Genomic DNA, 20,339 nt, shown 5'->3' on the forward strand with positions numbered 1-20,339 from the left:
AATCCACCTGCTCTGAAAGGAAAGGCATGAGTCGGGCTGTGAGGAAGGGCGCCTGCCCTCCGCGGGGACGCGAGTTCCCGCAGGTGAGGGGCGCCGAGCCCATCTGCTGCCTGAGGCGCGGGGAAAATGGCGCCGGCCGGGGAGAGGCGAGCGCCCCTCTGCGGCGCGCGGGCCGGCGGGGCGGGCGGGACAGTAGGGGGCGCTGCTCGGCCGGGCTGCGGCGGGGCCGGGGCCGGGGGGGGCTCGGCCGGGGCCGGGCCGCTCTGTGCGCGGAGCTGGCGCAAAGTGACAAGTGAGGGGCTGAGGGCGGCAGAGGCGGCGGCCGCTTCCCCGCCCGCCGAGAGAGCGCAGCCCCGAAGGCGCGGCGTGGGACGGGTCGGCGGCGCGGAAGGAGGAGGAGGAGGAGACGCGGGCCGGCCCGGGACGCCGGCGCTGCGCGGTGGATGTGGGAGTAGCGGCGGCGCCGGCTCAGGAATGCAGCAGCCGGGCGGCGGGGACGGGAGCCTCTTGCTGCTCCCGCTGCTCCTGCTGCTGCGTGCGGGCAGCCGGGCGGAGCTGGGGGACGCCACGCAAGGTAGGGCTGCGTGGGGCCGCGTCCCGGCGGGACCTTCCGCTCGCCCGTGGCGGGACGGGGGCGAGACCGGGGCGGGGAGTCTGTGAGGGGGAGACCGGGACCGAGTCTGTCGGTGCCGCCCGTGTGGGGTCTGGGGTGGCCATGAGGCGCGGCCGGGCGCCCTGCCCAGCTGCGGGGCTCGAACCGCGGGCTGCCCGGCTGGGAGGCTCGAACCGCGGCGCTGCCCGGCTGCGGGGCTCGAACCGCGGCGCTGCCCGGCTGCGGGGCTCGAACCGCGGGCTGCCCGGCTGCGGGGCTCGAACCGCGGCGCTGCCCGGCTGCGGGGCTCGAACAGCGATCTCCCCGGCTGGGGGGCTCGAACCGCGATCTGCCCGGCTGGGGGGCTCGAACCGCGGCGCTGCCCGGCTGCGGGGCTCGAACCGCGGGCTGCCCGGCTGGGGGGGCTCGAACCGCGGGCTGCCCGGCTGGGGGGCTCGAACCGCGGGCTGCCCGGCTGCGGGGCTCGAAGGCTGGGGGGCTCGAACCGCGGGCTGCCCGGCTGGGGGGCTCGAACCGCGGGCTGCCCGGCTGCGGGGCTCGAACCGCCGGCTGCCCGGGGCCGCCGCCCTGCGTGGGCTGCGCGGCCCCTCCGCCCGCTGGGGAGCCCGCGGCTCCAGCGCTCCCCCACACCCGTTAACGAACTCCAAGTTTTATACTTGATCTGTGTTTAATTGCTTCGTAGAAAACCCCTTCCAAGTGTTCGGCTGAGTTATTAGCGAAGTGTAGCCGTTCCCAGGCAATCTCGCTTTTGATACGTGATTTATGGTTCCCGAGGTGGTGTTATCAATGATGACTTGTCCTTTAGCTCCAGCTTTGGGGGCTGTTTTGCCATCTCATCGCCCTCGTAGTCTTCCAATTAAAAAAAAAAAAAATTAAACAATACCCTTAAAGAAAGCCTCTTTGATTTAGCTTTAACGAGTAGTATTTATTTTGCAATCCTTCTGTTTTATTAGGGTTTTGATTTCAGCCGTTTGCAAATGATTTATATGTTTAAAGCATAGCACAGGCATAAAGGGACCTGGCTGGAATTAGGCAAGAAGGGCTGATTTCTGAGGCCAAGTCAGTAAAAAGTGAGCAGTGCTTTTGGATGCCTGCATGAGAATTTCAGCAAGAGGTGGATACTCATGAACTCCGTCTCCTTGAAGGTATTTTATGGTGGGTACTTAAATCACAATGCACTTCTGAAAAATCCTGCTTGATAATATGGATGTGTTTAGTATTTAAAGAAGGAAAACAGTGAAGACTGAAGAGAGAAGGCTGAGTTAAAGTACTTAGCAGTTCAGAACTGAAAAAGCTGTGGTTTTAAAACTTCCAAGCCAAATTACAGATGCTGTAGGATAGATGCCTTTAGAAAGTAAGTCGTAGCTAAGAGATACAACGCTCTGGTGTGCCTGGATTTCTCGCCGTGTTTCAGCGTGTCCCTAATGATGCCATTACCTGGGACTGTGTGTTCGGTAGCGGGGCCATTTGAATGACCTCCAGGTATGGCAGTGTCACTCTGTTGGACGCAGGAGGCTCCAGATTCAATGGCTGGATGATGTTCTAGCTTAGGGGAGGAATTCTCCATGACATCTCAGTGGGAAAGTTTTCAAATGTTGTTTTCTAGTGTCTCCAGGGAATGCTGTATGTGCTTAACAAATAGCTGGATTTTTAAAAAGGGGGCTGGGAAGACAGGCCATCTTTTTTCCTGTTTTTCAGATAATTTCAAAACTTTAGGATTGTAATATGAAATGTTGTGGGTTTCCCAGAGCCTGGAGGGGGAGAAAAACCCACAAACATAAAGCAGCTGCTCATGTTGGGTCCAAAACTGGCCATTTTTTATTTACTGTGAATTCTGCTGGGAAGTATCTATATGAATCCACCTTTATGTATGGCTATTAATATAGTCATTATGCACAATTACTTTCCACAGTGAAATATTTCCTGTATTTTAAGTAATATCTTTGGCAAAAGCTTACAATGTTGACTCTTGGGCAGATCAAGTGATTTATTTTTTTTTCTTTTATAGATAGGCATCTTTCATGTATGCTGCAACCACACACTACGTTTCTCCCCAAACTTGTTAAAGATCTAGGTTTTGTGTAAGAATAAGAGAACCTGAACAATTAACACTCTAATTAAACAAATGAACAAACTATTATAAGGTGTTTTACAATTTTTAAAATGACTGTAGCGGCTGTGTGAATAGATTTCGCTCCATCAGGAACCCAACCAACCATACGGAGCCTTTCAATCCCTACCCTTTTAGCCTCACATTTTTCAAAAAGAGAGAATATGGACTGCTAAATAAGTAAAAGTTTTCTTTTTTTCCCCAAGCATGTCAGATAAGGACTGCAATGAAAGTCCATCTCTGGTGGTAGCCTAAGTTCTACGACCAGAAAAGGTGGGATGGGAGTCCAAAACCTGACTCTGTAACACAAGAAAAACATTGAAGAGCAGTTTAGGCTCTTGGCTCCCGGCGGTCCGGGAGGATCAGAGCCTCATTGTGCTGTGCTTGGTCCAAACATCTGTGAAGACACAACTCCCTTTCCAGAGGTTTTGCCGCTCTGCTCCAGTAAACGCGTACAGATGTGCACAAACGGCCTCGTGTGAGTAGCAGCTCAGTAGGACGAGTCCGATGTGGATCTGCGTGAGGGGCAGGGACCCGCGCAGCTATTGTCACATCTCCTTCGGCGGGGATTATTACCCAGTTGTCCATTTAGCTGGGATATTGTCAAGTGACTAAAATTGTTCTGCTGCGTTGCCTTCCAAAAGCTCTTTTTTGTCTTTTCGTCTTCACTTTTTCCCCTGTCTCCCGCTGCTTCCTTTTTGTCAATGACCTTTCCTTGTAGAGAGCAAAACAAAACAAAAAGCGCATTTTCCTTTGTACATTCAGGCCGCCTTTAATGCGTGTTCTTCCCAAGGGTGCTCACGGGCTGGCCCAAGTGTTCTGAATAAAACCACAGAGTTAATTGTGAACATAAGTCACAGGAACTCTCTAACTTGGATATTTTTTCATTCTTTGCAGTATCTGACTATGGATGTTACCACTTCAGCTTTATTATTGCGTATCATGTAACTTTGTGAGGCGTCACAATAGAAGAAGCGTGAAGAGTATAAAAGCATAAAGTAAAACCACAGATCTCTAGATTGTGTTTCAGATTATAGTGGGTACTGGTGATTTCTTTGAAAGTTGCCTCTTGTGAGATAAAGTTCTACAGCTCTTGATTAGTCCCTGTGGTTAATTGGTTTGTCCATAGGCTGCAATTTCAGCCAGTATTCACTTATGAGTTTGCACACAAACAAATTACTTTTGTTGCCATAAGCCTGTAAAAGGATGAGAGTAGCTGTCACTGTTGGACTTACCATGATCGTTGTCTCACATTTCGTGACAAAAGTTGCTTGAAGTGTCAGCAGATTATCTTTAGGACATAATTTCTTTGTTTCTGTAATTAACATCTACTGAAGCTGTTGTGTTCATTACGGGAACTTTAACTTAAAAGCATCTCAAAAGAGATCTGGGCAGGGGAGTGTTTTAAAGCTTGAGTATGGATTTTAAATACAAATACATAAATCTAGGCAAAGGAGCGGGGGGAAGCAGCTTCCCTGAGGTGTGACACTAGATACCGCTCTTTGGAAACACATGTAGAAATGCAGCAGTCTTCTGGGACTCAAAACATCACCTCTGAGTTGAAAACTCTTTTAAAAGTCTCTAACTAAATGCAGCTGCTTTCCACATAGCGATTGTTTTGCAAGCCAGAAATATCTAGAAGGTTAACTAATACAAAATAAAAAGTGTAAACCTTTTCTTTCCCAAGCCCTGGAAGAAAACAGAGTCATCCTCAATTGCAAATTTTATGTTCACGCAATGGTGCGTGGTTTTGAAATTTTGTATCTTAGGGAACAATTTTTAGTAATCTGCAGTTATTATGGGCTGCAAACTCACATTTTATCTGTTGTTCCGGTGTGATGTTCTCGTCTTGCTGCGGGTACCCAGGTAACACGTGCTGGTAATTCAGTGGTGAAGTTGCTCCCTGACCTGTATCAAGAGACAACTTGTGTCGGGGCTGCCCTGGGCACAGCTGGGATGTCCCAAACCAGCCTCGTGCAGGTAGAGGCATCACAGTGATAATGCAGATTACATTTTCATGTATCGAAACACTCCAATGAATATTAAATGAAGTTATTTTATTGTTTACATGCTCTCTTTGATCCAAATTTCTGCTTTTAAAAATGAGCAAACTGAGGCTGTTGTCTTATAATTTCCTCTGCTTTCAAGTGCAAGAGAATAGGTTTATGTGAAATCTGGTTATATGGTGGGGAGCAGTTTCTGGCGGTCAGGGTAGTGCAGCAATGGGAGGGCTGTGGAACCAATGCCCTAAAGCTCAGCTTAAAGAAATTTTGGGTTGTTTTGGGCTGAGGCAGCAGTTGAATAGTTGAGTGACTTTGAAGGGCTTCTTCCATTCTGGTTTCTTTTTCATTCTAACAATGGAGATACTGAAAGTCAACAAATGTACTCATTTATAAATGAAACAATGGTGAAGTTAATGAGAGCAATTGTCTATGATTCTTTGGAAATAATAACAAAATAGTGGTGTTAGCTGAAGGATGCTTCTGTAGGTTTGGTGATTGCAGTTTTACGTGCTTTATGATGAATGAAGAGAGTGCTCCAAAGCTCCCAAAATTTTACATTTGGTGTAAAACTTGGTCAGGTGCTGCAGAAGAAGTTATAATTTTTCTGTCTGTTTACAAGCAGAGTCACTGTCCCTCCTCACCAAGATGACATGATGTACGAGAGACTTGGTCATGTTTAATGTCTTTTAATTGAGTGAAATGACAGAATGTATAGAAAGGCTGTGAAGTTTGCTGAGGTGAAAAAATGGAATAATTTCAGCTTAAATAGATACCTCTAGTGTGTTATGTAATAATAAAGCTCTAAATATTACCGTTACTTAATAGAAAAGTTCTTTTAGGGCCTCTTGGGAATATAATGTAAAATAAAATAACTTGCGTATATTTGGAATCTCATGCAATGTGATATTGAAAACGGTGCTCCGCCAAAGTCAGGCAGCTTGGGAAGAAGAAGTAGCTTTAGAAAGGAACCCGTTAGTGAGGGAAAGCAATAACGCAGGCTTCTCAGCATATTTCCATGCCAGCATCCCGTGGGGAGGAAGATTGCTTTCCCGGATCTCCTCCTGAAGTGGAGACATCGCAGTGCCACTGTTTCCAAGTAAATCTGCAGAGCAGCGTATGAAAGGAAACGGCGAGTGGCTTGTGAAAAGAATCCAGTGGCGCGTGTTGCTGGGATGGAGACACATTTGAAGGATGATCCGTTAGATACGATTCCTGGAAAATAATGCAGAATGGTCATCAACAGGAACAGAAAGGCACATGTTGAGGAGGAACTGGCAGGTGGAAATTAATTGTGGGACCTGTACTGGGTTTCAGCGGTGCTGCGTACAATGCCAGGCTTTTTCTAATGTATTCCAACAAGTCATTAGCTGGAGTTCAGGCTGAAGGCATGAAATAGGCTCTAAAGCAGAAGAAAGCCTAGGTCAAGTCTGCTTTGTTAGTTCTACTGAGTTCCATGGCCTAATTGTGCTTGATATCCTCTGTTAACAAAACCCCTCCAGAGCTGCACAGGGGCGCTGGTTGTGTTTGATCAACGAGGTGGTACCGAGCACCTTCACAGCACATTGAAGAACAACAAAAAATGGTCCCTCGCTGGCAGTATCCTGTGTCGCTGGTGTTGGCAAGGCCTGGGCAGCGTGTCCCTGCCAGCGGGATCGGGAAGATTCCACACGGGTTCAGTAGTGCTGGGCCAGGCTCAGCCCGGCCAGGCTTTTCTGCTGTCGCGTTGGCGGCCGGGAGCCTGGGCACGCTCGTGGCACTTGGGAACGTCGAAGGGAAAGGAGATCTGTCTGGCCTCAGTGTCAGGGAAAGTTTTAAAAAAAAAAAAAAAAATTGAGGCAAGTCATCGCATGGAGAGGCAAGACACAGTCCTAAAGAGTTTGAGCAAAAGTGCTGGTAACTTTGTGCAGATGTTGCATGTTTTTTATAACTGCTCCCGATGCCCTGTTCTGCGTTGTGTTCTACAAAGGCATGCTTTCACTCAGCAACAGATATCTGGGGCTAGGTTTACGTTAAGACTTAGCCATCCCAATACGCAATGGTAAAGTTTCATAACGAGATGAGTTCTTGAGAAAACAGTTAGCGGAGGCCCTGGTGGAAGCCTGCGTTTTATTAGAAGGTTTTTTTCCAAACTGGTCAGGTCATATGTTGAAACTGATACTTGGCGATGGCTTCCTGTGACCTCCTGCTCCTTTCCTCCAAGGGGTGTCAGTTGTGCGGAGTCCTGTCCCGTTCCCAGATGCTCCGTTCCATGTGCAGCAGAGGTCTGAACATCTGCTCCACGCAGACCTGGGAAAGAGCCGGAGCGGGGAAGCTCTGTCGGAGCACAGCAGCAGGCCATGGGAAAGGGAAAGATCAGAGATAACCAAGGAAAAAACGTTCTGCAACTTTATAACCTCATTGTGCATTCCCTCCAGAGACTGGAAATACAGGAGAGTATGCTTTTCTTCGCCTTAGAATTTGAGATTATCTTTGGAAGGATATGCGCTTCCAGATTCACAGCTCGAGAGTTCCTCTGAAGAGGGAGCTGGTTTGGGCTCCTCTGAAGAAGGTGACACGGTCCCCCCCAGATGCTAAGCCAGGCTTTAAAGGGTTGATGGGTAATGTGCTGCCTGAGGGCGTCCACGTTGTGGCTGGTCGATCCAGAACATAATGGTTACTGATTCAGAGAAACTGTGCTTCAGTGCCGAAAAGATGTGCTGGAGAAGGAGAGATTTTATTATCTATGTGGTCTTATTTTCAAAACTCATGAGGACCTTTAGCTCTGGAGTCACCATCCCTGGAGGGGTTTAAAAGGCGTTTAGACGCGGTTCTTAGGGACATGGTTTGGTGCTAGAGTTAGGTTACGTTACGGTTGGACTCAATGACCCTGAGGCTCTCTTCCAACCGCAATGATTCTATGATTCTTGTCGTGTTTATTTCTCAAAATCTCATCAGAAAGGGCACCGGGTGCAGATCAGAAGCTCCAGGGGCCTGGTCAGGAGGAATGAAGCTGCTTGAGATGATGCAGCAAGTGAGAAATTTTACTAGAGCCCTTTAAAAATTATGTCTGGTACTTCCTTTCTTCTTGTTGGGCTAATACCGCTTTGAGAAGTGGTCATTGTGTTTGTAGCAGCAGCCAAGTAAAATGTACAAGCCTGTCTCGCCACCTCAGCATCTGTACTTTCGAACATTTGTGGAATATGTAACTTGTAAAAAGGTTTTATTTTCTTTCTGGTGAATTCAGTTTCAGTAATTCTGTCCCCAAAGATAAGTGTGATTGTGTCCACAGACTGGTCTCTAGGAGAAGCCAGAAACTTGGCCAAATAACGCCCCCCCAAAAAAAAAATCAATCAGTGTTAGAACTAAGATTAGATCTGGTTTTGATCTAGTGAGGTCTTCTTTGCAAAACTGTTATCGCACCTTTCTTTTCTAGGAGAGGTATCATCTTTATTGTACAGTGAATATCACTCTCATCTGTGCCACGTTTATAGTTATTGTATATCCGAGTGCTGTGGAGTCTACACTGTATTTATAAAAATTTTTACCTCTCCCAGTTTTTCCTTTAAGAGGTCAGTTATCATGGTTGAACATCTCTTCTCCAAAATTAATTTGGCTTCATATAAAAGGAAGTGTCATTGAAATTGTTTTGTTTATGCTGAAATATTTGATGTGCTGTATAAGTAACAAGCATTCTGTATGGTTCAGTTTTTAATTTTAGTTTGTATGTTAATTATTCATTCCGTATGTTTTCATTTTTTTCTTTTTTTTAAAACACATTGTCTTTCCTTGAATTTAGTGAAAATTTATACCATGATGAAGACATCTCTTTTTGTCCAGAACAAGCTGACTGTAGAGAGCATTACGTCAAGCTCCGCTTTCAGTGTGTTTCACCTGGAATGCCGAGAAATCATTTAATTCCCAGTTGATTGTCAGGATTTATGTCATTAAATGCTATCAAAAAGCCACAGAATAGCACTGGGTGCATCTTTGCTTCTGAGCGTTGGCTTGCTAGTCTAGTGTCTTGAATAATTTTCTGTTCCTGCATTTAAAGCTCTTCTCCAAATGAAAAAAAAAAAGGTTCCCAGTTTTGATTTGTGCTCGCTTTGCTTTTTTGTGAAGAGTAGAAGCTCAGAGCTCCCCTGAGAGCTGAGTAGCTGTGAAAGGCCAGTAATATCCCAGAGCTGGCAGAGGGAGGGAAGCCAGTAATTAGAGGTGAAAATGTGCTACTTCAGAAGTAACTATCAGTTAAATCTGAAATTCCAAGGAGGTTCTTCCTTTGTTCAGGCCCTGTTTGGGCACTTGGTGCATTTTGCTGCTGGACAGGAGAGTTGCCTTTATTTTCATTAGCAATATGTCAGAAGTCCTCCCAGAAACTGCGGCTGGTGCAAAGCTGCTCCCCTTCTAGCTGGTAGATGCTCATGAGGCTTGAGCCTCTTCATAGATTTCTTACTTAGTACTCTTGCCAATGCTTTTTACAGCTCTGAATGGTCCGGATTTGTGGTTTGAGAGCGTGGTCCCTTTGGCCAGGGCTGCACGAAGCAGTTGTGATGAACCTGGGAATGCCGGGCTGCTGGCACCTCCGAGCTCGAAACGCTTCATGTTCGCGATAGGATGTTTTTGAGCTGAGGGCCTCTCACTTTTAAATTCACTCTTCTTGGCAGTTTGTCAGAGCCTGAGTCTGGCAACCTTTGTGAGATGCAACAAGCCTCGCTTATTTTAGCTATTGGTCTGTCACTGTGTTTTTAATTTACTGTAATTTAATAACTGACACAATGCTGGAATAAATAAATGGGCTGTGAACATTCTCGTAGACTTTGGAAGTCCAGCTCAGGGCAAGATTTAGCTTTTAATTAACACTAGCCATGAGATTTATTGTTAAAATTGTATCCTTTTAAATAAGTAAATCTGAAGTTGAGTAAGAGATGAATAATTGAAACCTGGTGTGGGAGAGCAGAATGCGTTCTAGTGCCTGCAGAGCAGAGCGAGCGGAGGCCCAGCGGAGACTCTGCTTCTCCTAAGTTATGGGTCATTCCACTGCTGGGCCATAAGTTGGATGTCGTCATTATTTATCCTCTCGTTTTATTTTTCCTGTGTACGATTTGTTGCTGTATGTTGAAAAACACATGTTCTTCACAACATGAGGAACAGTAGTATTTTATGTGTGTATAAACCAGATTTTTAGTACAGCAAAGAGCTTTAGGAAGGCTTTCGGACACCATCGAAGGGTTTTTGCTTCTTTTAGCCCCTACTGCTACCTGAATTCTCCAAAAAGTCCCAGGCAAGGGAAGAAGCTGTAAAGGCAACCTCTCATTATAGAGGAATGTTAGTCATTAGCAAAATTCTAATTCATCAGGGATCAAAAGAAGATGTTCTCCTGATTTTCTTCCATTATGTAGGGGGAGATGATATCTGATTTGCCATTTTCCCTTTGAGACTCTGTTTGTAGGATGTGATTTATGTTCTTACATTCTGGTTTTGTGGTTTTTTACATATATATATATATATTTTTTTTAAACGCACCATCTTCTTTTTTATCCTAGTGAGTATTTCTGACTCTTATGACTGGCTGTGTAGTGAACCCTGAGCAACAGTAAAAGGTTCACAAAACCCGAGAATATTTTATGTGCAGAAATTTGATGTTCCATGCGGACTCCTCTTAAGATCTTTGGTCTCCCACTTTTTATAGCAGCAAATAGGGTTCAGATATGAGGAGCTCTGTGATCAACCCTTTTCAGTTCAGGCTGAAAATCTACAGGGAATGTCAAAGTCAGATGGATTTGCCTTTTTTTGTTGGTTGTGCTATTCAGGGCGAGACAGATTAGGTTGGGCATTAAGCCAACTGTCCCGTTCCTTTTTTCCTGAACTGGTTTTAATGGCAGTGATCACACTTGTCGCTCTGGTTTCAAAATCTATTTATCTGTGAAGTTCCTAATAATTCTGGGGAAATTCTTTGATCTGTCTTGAAAATTTAGAAAGTTGATAGTTGGTGCTGGGGGAAGGGGAAAAAGTTCTTCTTGGTGTTGATAGCACTTAAAATTAATTTTTGGTGAATTTGTTCAATAAGGAAGGAGAGACTACCTGCCAACTCACTACTTTTCCTTGCCACAAGGCTCTTGGTTGAGTAATATAATCTCTTGTGTGAGGGCTGTGGGTGGAAGCGACTCCTATAAATGTGGGACCTTTACAAGGATTTTGGGAAACCAGAACAACTGAGGTTGCTCTGTGGTCATTCATGAGGCCTGTTCAGTTCTTCAGTTCTCTTCTCATTCGAGGCCATCCTGAAGACTCTGGGCTTGAAGCTTTTAAGAACCGGGAATATTTTTGGCCTGCATTATAATTACTGCGGAATAACTCCGGTATAATGGCAGCTCCAAGAGCAGTCCCCATTTTCAAGAAGATTTTGACTGAATGCAGGGCAATTGTCTTTTTTTTTTTTTTTTTCTGGGTCAGCTCTACAGAAATCCCCTACCCAAACCCTGTAATTGTCAGATGTTCTCTTATACTTTCCCCCCTGCCACTTATTATCTCCTAAGATTATCAAGGATAACTTCACTGGACTAATTGTAATAACTGAAAAGGCCTAGAGGGAAGAATTCTGTCTCGACGTTGCAAGTAGGGGATTAAGTGTGTATATATTCAATGTAATTTGCTGACAGGTGTCTATGTACGTATCTGTCAGAAGCCCTGTAAAATCGCTTGAAATATTACAAAGGATAGCTATGTGGTGATACGGAGGCTCAACTTTCTTTTGCTTTTGTTGCATTATCCCATTTAAACTAATTTTATACACTCCTTTCATCCCCTTTCCTGTATAAGCCGGTGTCGGGCTCCTTGAAAAGTCACTCGTGTTCTTGAAGGATTATTGTGCTAATTTAACTCTCTTTTCATCAGGTATCAAGGCCTGATATTATCCTGCTATTTGTTACTGTAAATGACTGACACCAAGGATGGTTGGTGATTACAGTGAAGATGACTGAGGTGCAGGAAGGAAATATTAGTTTTTGATCTCGCTTTGCTGTCTTGAAGATCCTACACAAGTGGTTATGATCCTCTGGGGCTTAATCATTCAGTAATGCTGATTAAAATAGTCAATTTGAGCAACAGAGCCTGACAGATTTTCTGCCAGAGTTCTTTAAAGAACCCGTGTAATGCATCTTTTAGGAAATTTAGTGGGCAATTGCTTTCAGGCAGCTAAAATATTTCCCGTGTAAAAGAATGCCTGCTGTGCTGAAGAAATAACAAGCTGGATTCATGGCAGCTTCTCCTTACAAATATCTGTTTTTTTCTAATGATCAATGCTTTTGTTAAAAATGTTAACAGCACTAGATTTGCATTTCTTCTATAGTATTCCTGGGTTCTAAGTTGTTTGGTCTGAACTGTAGCACATCAAGTAAAACACGCATCTGAAGCTATTCGGCATATCGATTTTATTTAAATAAGGGGTAAAAAGTGAACTATCTAACCGTTCAAAAAATATGTATCTGTCTTAATTTTGGCCTGGGTGGAATCACTCTCTTAAGCTTCTCTTGGGACTGCTGGGTAAAACAGAGCTGCTTTCAACATGAAAACGATGATGTGTGGTGCAAGCCCACCCCTCGAGTGTGATGTTACCGCCCTAAAAGATGCATTTTTGAACAACTAGCGTGAACTCATACCTGTTGAGGATGGTACTTTTCTAGTACTAGACGCAGCAAGTAGATGGAAAATTTACTTTATTTTCCTTATTTTTAAAATTAAATCCATTATTTTCATAGAAAATAATTTTGCTGCTTTGTTTCCGGGCACGCTTCATCTAGCAGTTCATTTCTGAACTTTTACAGAAAGTGATTTCAGTGCCAAGTGTCCTGGAATATCTGATGCCGAAGAGCAGAGAAGCGCAATTCTTCTCATTGGCTTCGTGGCTTAAAGTACATTTAAAGAGAGGGGAGAGGTGTTTGTTTTGTTTTGCTCTGTGACACCGGTACAACTCCTGAGTATTTCTGATGGACTTCGGTGTTGTTGAAATGTCTGGTGGTACCACGGAGATGGTTATTTTTCTGGAGGTGTGTGCAGCAGAGGAAAACTTAGTTGACAAACAGTGATATTCGGAGTTCTGCCGCTGCCCCTTTTCCCATAGACGTTAAGCGTCCGCTGCAGAACGTGTGAAATTTGAATACTTTGGGGTTTGTCTTTAAGCAGAATATAGTGTTGCTTTTGCTTCCTGCACCAAATGCCATGGGAGAAGGGGTAGTTTTGATGTGTGCAATCCATACTGTGATGAGGAGGTGTCTCAACTTTCAGGCCTGAAAGACGACTGTCATTTCAAGCCCTTCCCAAATGAGAAAACGGTGTCCATTCCCGCAGAGCTCTTTGGGGGAAGGGAGAAAGCAAATGCTTTGCATACAGGAAAATATCTGCTCAGGGGGTATTTGATTTCACTAAACAAAATATTATCCAACCTCCTTTGCATGACTTTCATACCATAACAGGGTTAAAATGAACAGCCAAATGCAAATGGTTACACTTCTTGTTCCATATATGTTCTCATGCCCTCCACCAACCTTAACCATAATATCCTGTTGTCTTAAAGAAATATATACTAGGAAATTAAAAGTCATCTCATTTGCCTAGTAAAAAACAGTATAGAATTCAATCAAATCCTAATGAAAAGATACTGTTTATTTCTACTAGAATATTTCTCAGACTGAGTGTATGACTTGAAATAAGCAGTTTTATTTCCAAATTTTAAGTCCATTTGTGTGTCAGGAAAGTATTTACAGTATTTGATGAAAGCCATTAGTACTTGAGACAATATTTGTTCTTGAAGCCTATATTTAGTAATCGTGTGTGCAATTCAAGGAGAATAATGGGAGTTCTCTGAGCATGAACAAACTCTTCACATTTTCAAGGAATATAAATATATAAAAAGGGAAATGTTTAATGTTATGCAATTAAATCAGCTTTCTTGATTGGGAAATAACTCCTGGTTTTAGTCTCCTAGTGGCTTTAGTCTCCTGTATGGCTTCTTTGGCTTTTATTAGTGTTCTCATCACTTCATGGAGTTCTGAAATGAGTGATTTTTGTGTATGTAGAAAAGGGACTCTGTCTCCTTTGTATCCAGATCCCGATAGGTCTGAAGATTCAATTTACACCTCTGGAAAGCACAAAGACAAAAGATTTGGAAATTCACTGTTAGTGGTGTTACTTTTTGGTCTGTGTTTTTTAATGAGGAACTTGCCCTCTATGGAACTCTGAGATTTGTGGGCGAAATGGCGCACAGTGAACTTTGTGACGTATATTGGTTTTGGTAGAAGGCTTATTCAAAGATGCTGAGTATTCAAAGGCATCATCTGATGCGGAGTCCAGCTGCATTTTCACTCCTATTCTTTCATGAGGAGCAGAGCGCATTTTGGGGCTCCGCTATCGAGCTACTCTGACTAACCATTTCTGTTGGTAGCTCCAAGTCCTGGGGTTTTGTTTGTGTTTTAGTGTGTTCTTGTGTCAGCCAGCATCTGCTTAGATGTTTTCTATTAACATCCCTTTTAATTTTGGGATATACTATGCTTAATTGAAACTTTGAAGTCACAGGAAGATATTTTGCTCAAATCTGTTCTTCTTTGCGCTAATGTAAATGCAGAATAAATGCATATTGTGACTGGTGCTGGTAATAAATTTATTGAAGAGTCCATTATTTGAAAGTTCCCAGTTCCTTCAGTTCAGCAAGGCTCCAAATGCCTTGGTTTTCCAAGCACGCTGCAAAGCTGCCTGCTCATCGGAGCTGCTTGATAAGAATAGGTGGAAGGAAGGGGAGCTCATAGAAATCAGGAATGGGTAGTGGTAGTCACTGGGAAGTGCTCCATGACATACTATGCATGCATTTTAAAAAAAAAAAAAAGTATTAAGATGCATTTTTTGGTACATGTGCCAAAAGCTTTGGGCAGTTACAGTTCTCAATGAACGCCCTGATCTGGAGTTTGAGATGCGATGTGGTTCAATTCTTACGTGCACATGATGAACAGCAGAGAAGCTCTTCAGTTGTTTTGTATTTATAAGCAGATGCTTATTCTTTAATCTAGGGAATGATTGGTATATTAGCCAGAGTGTGACTGATGGACCAAGAGATGCAATCAATTTGTTTCCAAGCAGAGACATGTCTGGTCTAATATAACACAGGCACACCAATGATAATGCAGCTTCCAGTGCTTTTTTCTGATTTTCCAGTTTTTAGTGACTGAGAGTTATTAAAAAAATATAAATCCGTCTATACCAATTTAGTTTTTCAGGGGAGAATGTACTGGGGAGCAGAATTACAGATGTTCATGCGGCCAAGCCCTATGATGGTGTTGGCAAATGACAAGAGCTGCAACGGCACAGCAGCTAAAATGATTGACTTCTTTTTCTTTCAAAAGCTTCGTTTATATTAGAAGCTTTATATCTCAAATAAAATTATCTTTATGTGAATGGGGACTATACTTGTAATGATTTAGTTTAGAAAAGTATTGTCAACACCCCAAAGGATTTCTGGCCTTTGATTTTTCCAGAGTCCAATGGAAACCTCTCACAGGGGCTGGATAATGTCTCGTTCTGACTTCTGTTGCAGCACACGGACAGAAGTGTCTTGACAGCTTCCAAACCAATAATATCTTTCTTACGTTTCAATATATGAGTAACAGCACCAGCTTGCTGGGGATTATCTTTTTGTAATGTCTTTAGTTCTGTAACATACTGTAGCCAGATGAATATAAATCCTTCAGCGTTTTGAAGAACAGGAATGTATTCCTTTTAAAAATGTGTGTTATAGCAGGGATGTGCAGTAACATTAATTCACTGAGCCAGAATTGTATTCTCTTAATTAAGAGATGCAGTTAGCAGAGCACATGATGCTTCTTCCTCTTCATGCTGTTTCTTTCCTCTTTTCTAATCTCTGCGCTCCAGTGTGTTTTTTTTTTCATGGTCCTTGGGAGTCCTGTTTTTTCAAAGTGTTCCCCTGCTGACTATTTTGAGGCCTAAGCAGGTTTTTTTGCAGCTCTGATTTAAAAGAATCTGTTCCCTTTGGTTGCTTAATTAATTGCATTGCTGCCCATGTGATGAGTTTCTCTACGGTGGAAGAGCTGGGAGGAGAAGAGGCCAAAGAGCTGCCAGTGCTGCTTGGTCCATCTGATGTGACGATGTCTTATCTGAATGGGGCACGTCTTGGTGCGTCCCAGGTTTGTCACCTTAGGCTGGGGACTGTGTAAACGAGTCTTTGCATCAGACAGTGCAAGGACAGACTGGTGGAGAAGCCGCTCTGTGCAAACCAGTGCTGGAAATGCTCCGCTGCTGTGGAAAAAGCTGTTCCATGTGGTGCTGCTGCAGATGCCTCCGGTCATTCTCTGCAGGCAAGTTCTGGCGCTTTATCGGCTGCAGCAAGAAGTGAGAACTCCTCCTGCTAATCTTACACAGGCAATTGCTGTAGTGAGGAAAAATGCCTCAAGCTGTTACCTCCTCCGCAGGGCTGGTTTGTTTTCCCCTTTCCCATCGTCTCCCTTTGCCCCCCAGCATATGCATCACTGCCCGTGTTTGCCTTTTTTCTTCTGTTGACAGCGAATGTTGCTTATTTATTCTTGTCTCGAGGAAAACTTTGAAAATAGTATCTTGCCTTTTAATTTAATATCTGCTGGTTCCTAGATTACTGTGGTGGCGGAATCTGAAGTGTTCGGACTGGAGACATCTGTGTTTGTTCAAGAAACAACAGGAGATGTGGTGGATGGGAAAAAGATGAAGTTTGTTGAGGCACAAGAAACTGGCTACATACCTTGAAGAAAGCGTTAAATAACAATCTCTGCTTAAGGCCCCAATCCAGCAAAGCACTTAAACATATATTGTAGCTGTAAACAGTTGAGACGTCCAGTGGATTTAAATGGGACTAGTTTTGTGTTTAAAGTTAGATACTCGCTTGAGTGCCTTTCTGGATCAGGGCCTAAGTGAGTGAGAGTTTGAGTTGTTTTTCATTTATAAGATTGAGACTTGAAAGTGAGACCTGACCAGTGGTTAGTGATGTCCTGGGGCATCTGAGATCCCAGAGATGTTTTAAGGCTGTAGCCCTGCTGCTACTTTTCCTGCCACTTGCAAATATGCTTGTTTTTCCTTGCTTATTTTTCTGTTCACAAGTCAAATGACTTATGCAGAATGTGAATCTAAACCACGCAAATAATTCACTGCATGCCAGGGTAATGGTGGAACTGATGACATTTTTCAAGCGCCTCAACCCAACTTGTGTGGTGGAAGAGAAAGAAGGGAAGGAGCAATGAAAGTAGTGATGTAGTGGTGTCTTCCTACTTTGCTGATGTAAGTACATGTAAAATTCTTAGTCTTATGTAAGTACAAATAAAACGATAGGTGAGGTTTTAAAATATATAGGTCCTATGTAGGTAACCTCTATCTTTTTGTGAATCTTCAGGCTATCCTAGAAGTGTTTCTTAGGGAAACAGGATTTTTTTCAAGCAATTATCAGCTTTGCCATTGACTTACTCTGCAACAATTTGTCTCCTTCCTGATCTGTGTGAAGTAGGATAATCATGTTTACCCACCTGTGTAGTACAAGTTCAGGTCCTTGAATGAAAGGCCCTACTGTGCAAAAATACAAGGTAGCACTATTGTGGGGTGGGAAATATTTTATACCTGCAACTTCAGACTATTTACAGTGAATGCAGTGAAGTTTGCATTAACAAATAGGTGAAGTGCACTTGCTTTGCACTAGTACATGGTGTTGCTTTAAAATGAAATAACACCACAGTTGTCGCTGTCTTAGTATTGGTACAAATGTGAAGGACAACTTTCTAATCCCTTAGGTGTGGAAATTCTGCTGCTGTTATTTCTGGTTATTGAACCACTCTGCTTTTGGCTAACGTGCTGCCTACCTCCCATTCCTCTCCTGGCTGGCAAATCCATGTCATTTTGGACTCTCCGTGGCATAGTACTTTGAAGAAGCTGGTGGAGAAAAAAGGTTGCAGTAGCAGGGTAATGAAGATGAGACTCGAATTTGCTAACGAATAATGCTTAAAGAATAATATTATTTTTATCGTGTATTGGCTCTGCAGCACCTGGGCAAGTTGAACGCCATGGTCCGGGTTGTGTGCAAATGCCTGGGAAGGAACAGGCTCCTCGTTTTGCCCATCCCTTCAATATGGAGTGAAGTGTGTGAGGAGGGACAGTAGCCCAGAGCAGAGTATGTGACCAAAAGTCAATGGAGTAAATGAAAGAATATAGAAAATTGTGAAATAAGCAGCTCTTTTGTTAACTTTCAGTCATCGGCCACGGGGGTGTGTTTACAGCATATTCGGTAAAGACCCTTATAATTGTTCCTACATAAGCCTTAGGTCAGGAAGTACACCTGACAAAGCTATAATTTGTAGAGCTGTGTAAAATACCTTTTCATAAGTCTTTGTTTCGTATTCATTTGGCTCAATCTTCTTACAAATTTTCCTAGCGTTTTACGTGCACAAACTATATCATTGTTTTGGAAAATGCGAGTCTGACCACTGTAAATGGGTTTATATTTCCAACAGGGCAGTTATTTAATTTCCTGTTGGAAGTCTGCAAATGTTGGCACTGTTCGCTCCTTGGCAGGAAGCCAGAAGAGAACACGGTATCATTAACGTGCTGCAGTCCGTGCGGGATTTCAATTGGTTTCATCTAAACTTTAAGACCGGAGTATAACAACATATATTTTTTTGATTAAACTTCATAAAAGCAGCCAGGGAGATAGGGGTGAAAGGAGGGTGATCGGGTGTTCTGTAGCATGAGAACAGCTTTTGTTCTTCCTTACCTAGCCTTGTGTTGGTGTAATTTTAATTTTCCGTGAAGGCTGAGGTCTGATCCCAAAATTGTCTTTTTTCAGTATAACCACGTTCCCTGATGCAGTTACTTTCCTTGGGCTCCACGTGCGCGGTCCCTGCAGAAGGATGGGCGCCAAGGTTTAAACCTCTAATGGTGCCAGTGATGTGACTGAAAGTCCTGAAGTCACCCAGGTGCGTTTCCAGAGGATTCACCAGTATCCAGAGGACTGAGGTGTCTGGGAAATCCCATCTTTAGAGACAAGTGCTTAGAAATTACTTGGAAAGCAAACTGTTGTAAGAAGAAGAAGAAAAAAAAAAGATATTTTTGTTCAGAGTTTGTTTTAAACGCGCAAACCTAACTGCAAATGTGAATTAGACTAGTTCAGTGTAAAAACATGTAATTTACCTTGGGTGCCTGCCGTAGATTGTCGATAGCTACATGACGCTTCAGGCAAGGTGATTTCCTTTGTGTAACCGAGTTATTGGCTCACGTGGACCTTCCGTCCACCGTTGCCCAACTTGCTCAGGTGCTTCTCCGTTGCCCTGTGGTTTGCGATGCAGAGATACTCCTAACGAAGTCTACCACTTGAAATAAAGGGAGCCAACTTCAGCTTTCTTTTGCAAGTTTTTCGTTTGGAAACCTGTTGAAAAGAAATGATCAAACGATGTGGCAGACTCTCCAACGCCTGGAAGCCTTTAAATCAAGGCTGACTTTGCAAACAGTGTGCTCCCAGCCGCAGTGGGCGACGTGCAGGAGTTGCTGGATGTCAGAACTTGTGACACGTGTCACGCCGGGGATCAGACTTAATGATTATTGTGGTCTCTACTAAATCTTGCATAAAGCAAGTACTTCAGCGTAATCTGTTTGGATTTACCCTGTTCTTAGCTGGAGCAGCTGCTTTTTCTCAGTGATTTGGGTGTGGAAGAGAACACTTGTAGAAAAACGAGCGCGATTTATATATTATAGTTAAAATTTGCACTCACTTTTTCTGGTTTATCTGAATCCGTAGTAGGTAAAGCTGTATGATGGAAAGCAGAGGAAGGATAAAAAGCATGTTTTGAACTCCTGTCATACTTTGGTATTGTTTCTTGAATGATATCCTTGGCTGCTGATAATATGTAGCTTACACTATTGATATGTCTTGAATCAGGATGGGTAATACCGAAATAACTCTTCTGTGTCAAAAGATCAGGTTCTTTTTGAATTGGGTCCTGAGAAATACAGTTTCTAAAGGAAAATGCACATAAAACCCAAAGCATGTAAAGCATGTAAGTGGCGTGCCTGAACTTAGGTAGTGCAATAATGTACTTCTGCCACTTTCATATTTTTTGATAACTCATTTAATAAGATCTGTAGGTTTTCTTTCTTTTTTTTTTTCTCCCTCTCCCCCAGCATACAGATGAATGCACTTATCTGTATTTACATCCCAAAAGGCAAACTAGAGAGTGTTCTTTCCATATGTTCATGGAGCTTAGAGCAGTAATAAGTGTATAGGGAGAGGAGACCTTCTGGTCCTTTACAGTTTCTTCTGGGTGTTAAATTTCATGCAGAAAAATATGGTTCTTATTGCAGCTTGGCAGGCTTTAGAAAAAACCAAATATTTTCAATGTTCCATCTAAAAGAAATATAGCACGCTCCATTTTTATTTCTCTGCTGTCTCTTAGTATCCAGAAGTTATCAATCTTTTATTGTAGGTTTGATCAAGGGATCTCAGAACTGTTTATAAACAATTTTTAGTTTTTCACTGTGCCTTGCTGTTAGTATTTTCTCCTTTTAGATACATATAGAGGAGCACAGGTAAAATAGCTTGCTTGAAATACCAAAAGAGAACCTGTAG

General features: G+C 43.4%; 1 protein-coding gene across 1 annotated transcript in view; it reads left to right on the plus strand.

The window, feature by feature from the left end:
- Positions 1–444: 444 nt before the first annotated feature.
- ROR1 (receptor tyrosine kinase like orphan receptor 1) overlaps positions 445–20,339 on the plus strand; it is a 156,768-nt gene continuing 136,873 nt past the window's right edge. The window contains exon 1 of the mRNA XM_065655747.1: positions 445–574. Coding sequence (XP_065511819.1) covers positions 475–574 — 100 coding nt within the window. The 5' untranslated portion in view covers positions 445–474. The remainder of the gene's footprint in view (positions 575–20,339) is intronic.

Source organism: Caloenas nicobarica, chromosome Z (assembly GCF_036013445.1).
Source record: "Caloenas nicobarica isolate bCalNic1 chromosome Z, bCalNic1.hap1, whole genome shotgun sequence".
NCBI lineage: Eukaryota > Metazoa > Chordata > Aves > Columbiformes > Columbidae > Caloenas > Caloenas nicobarica.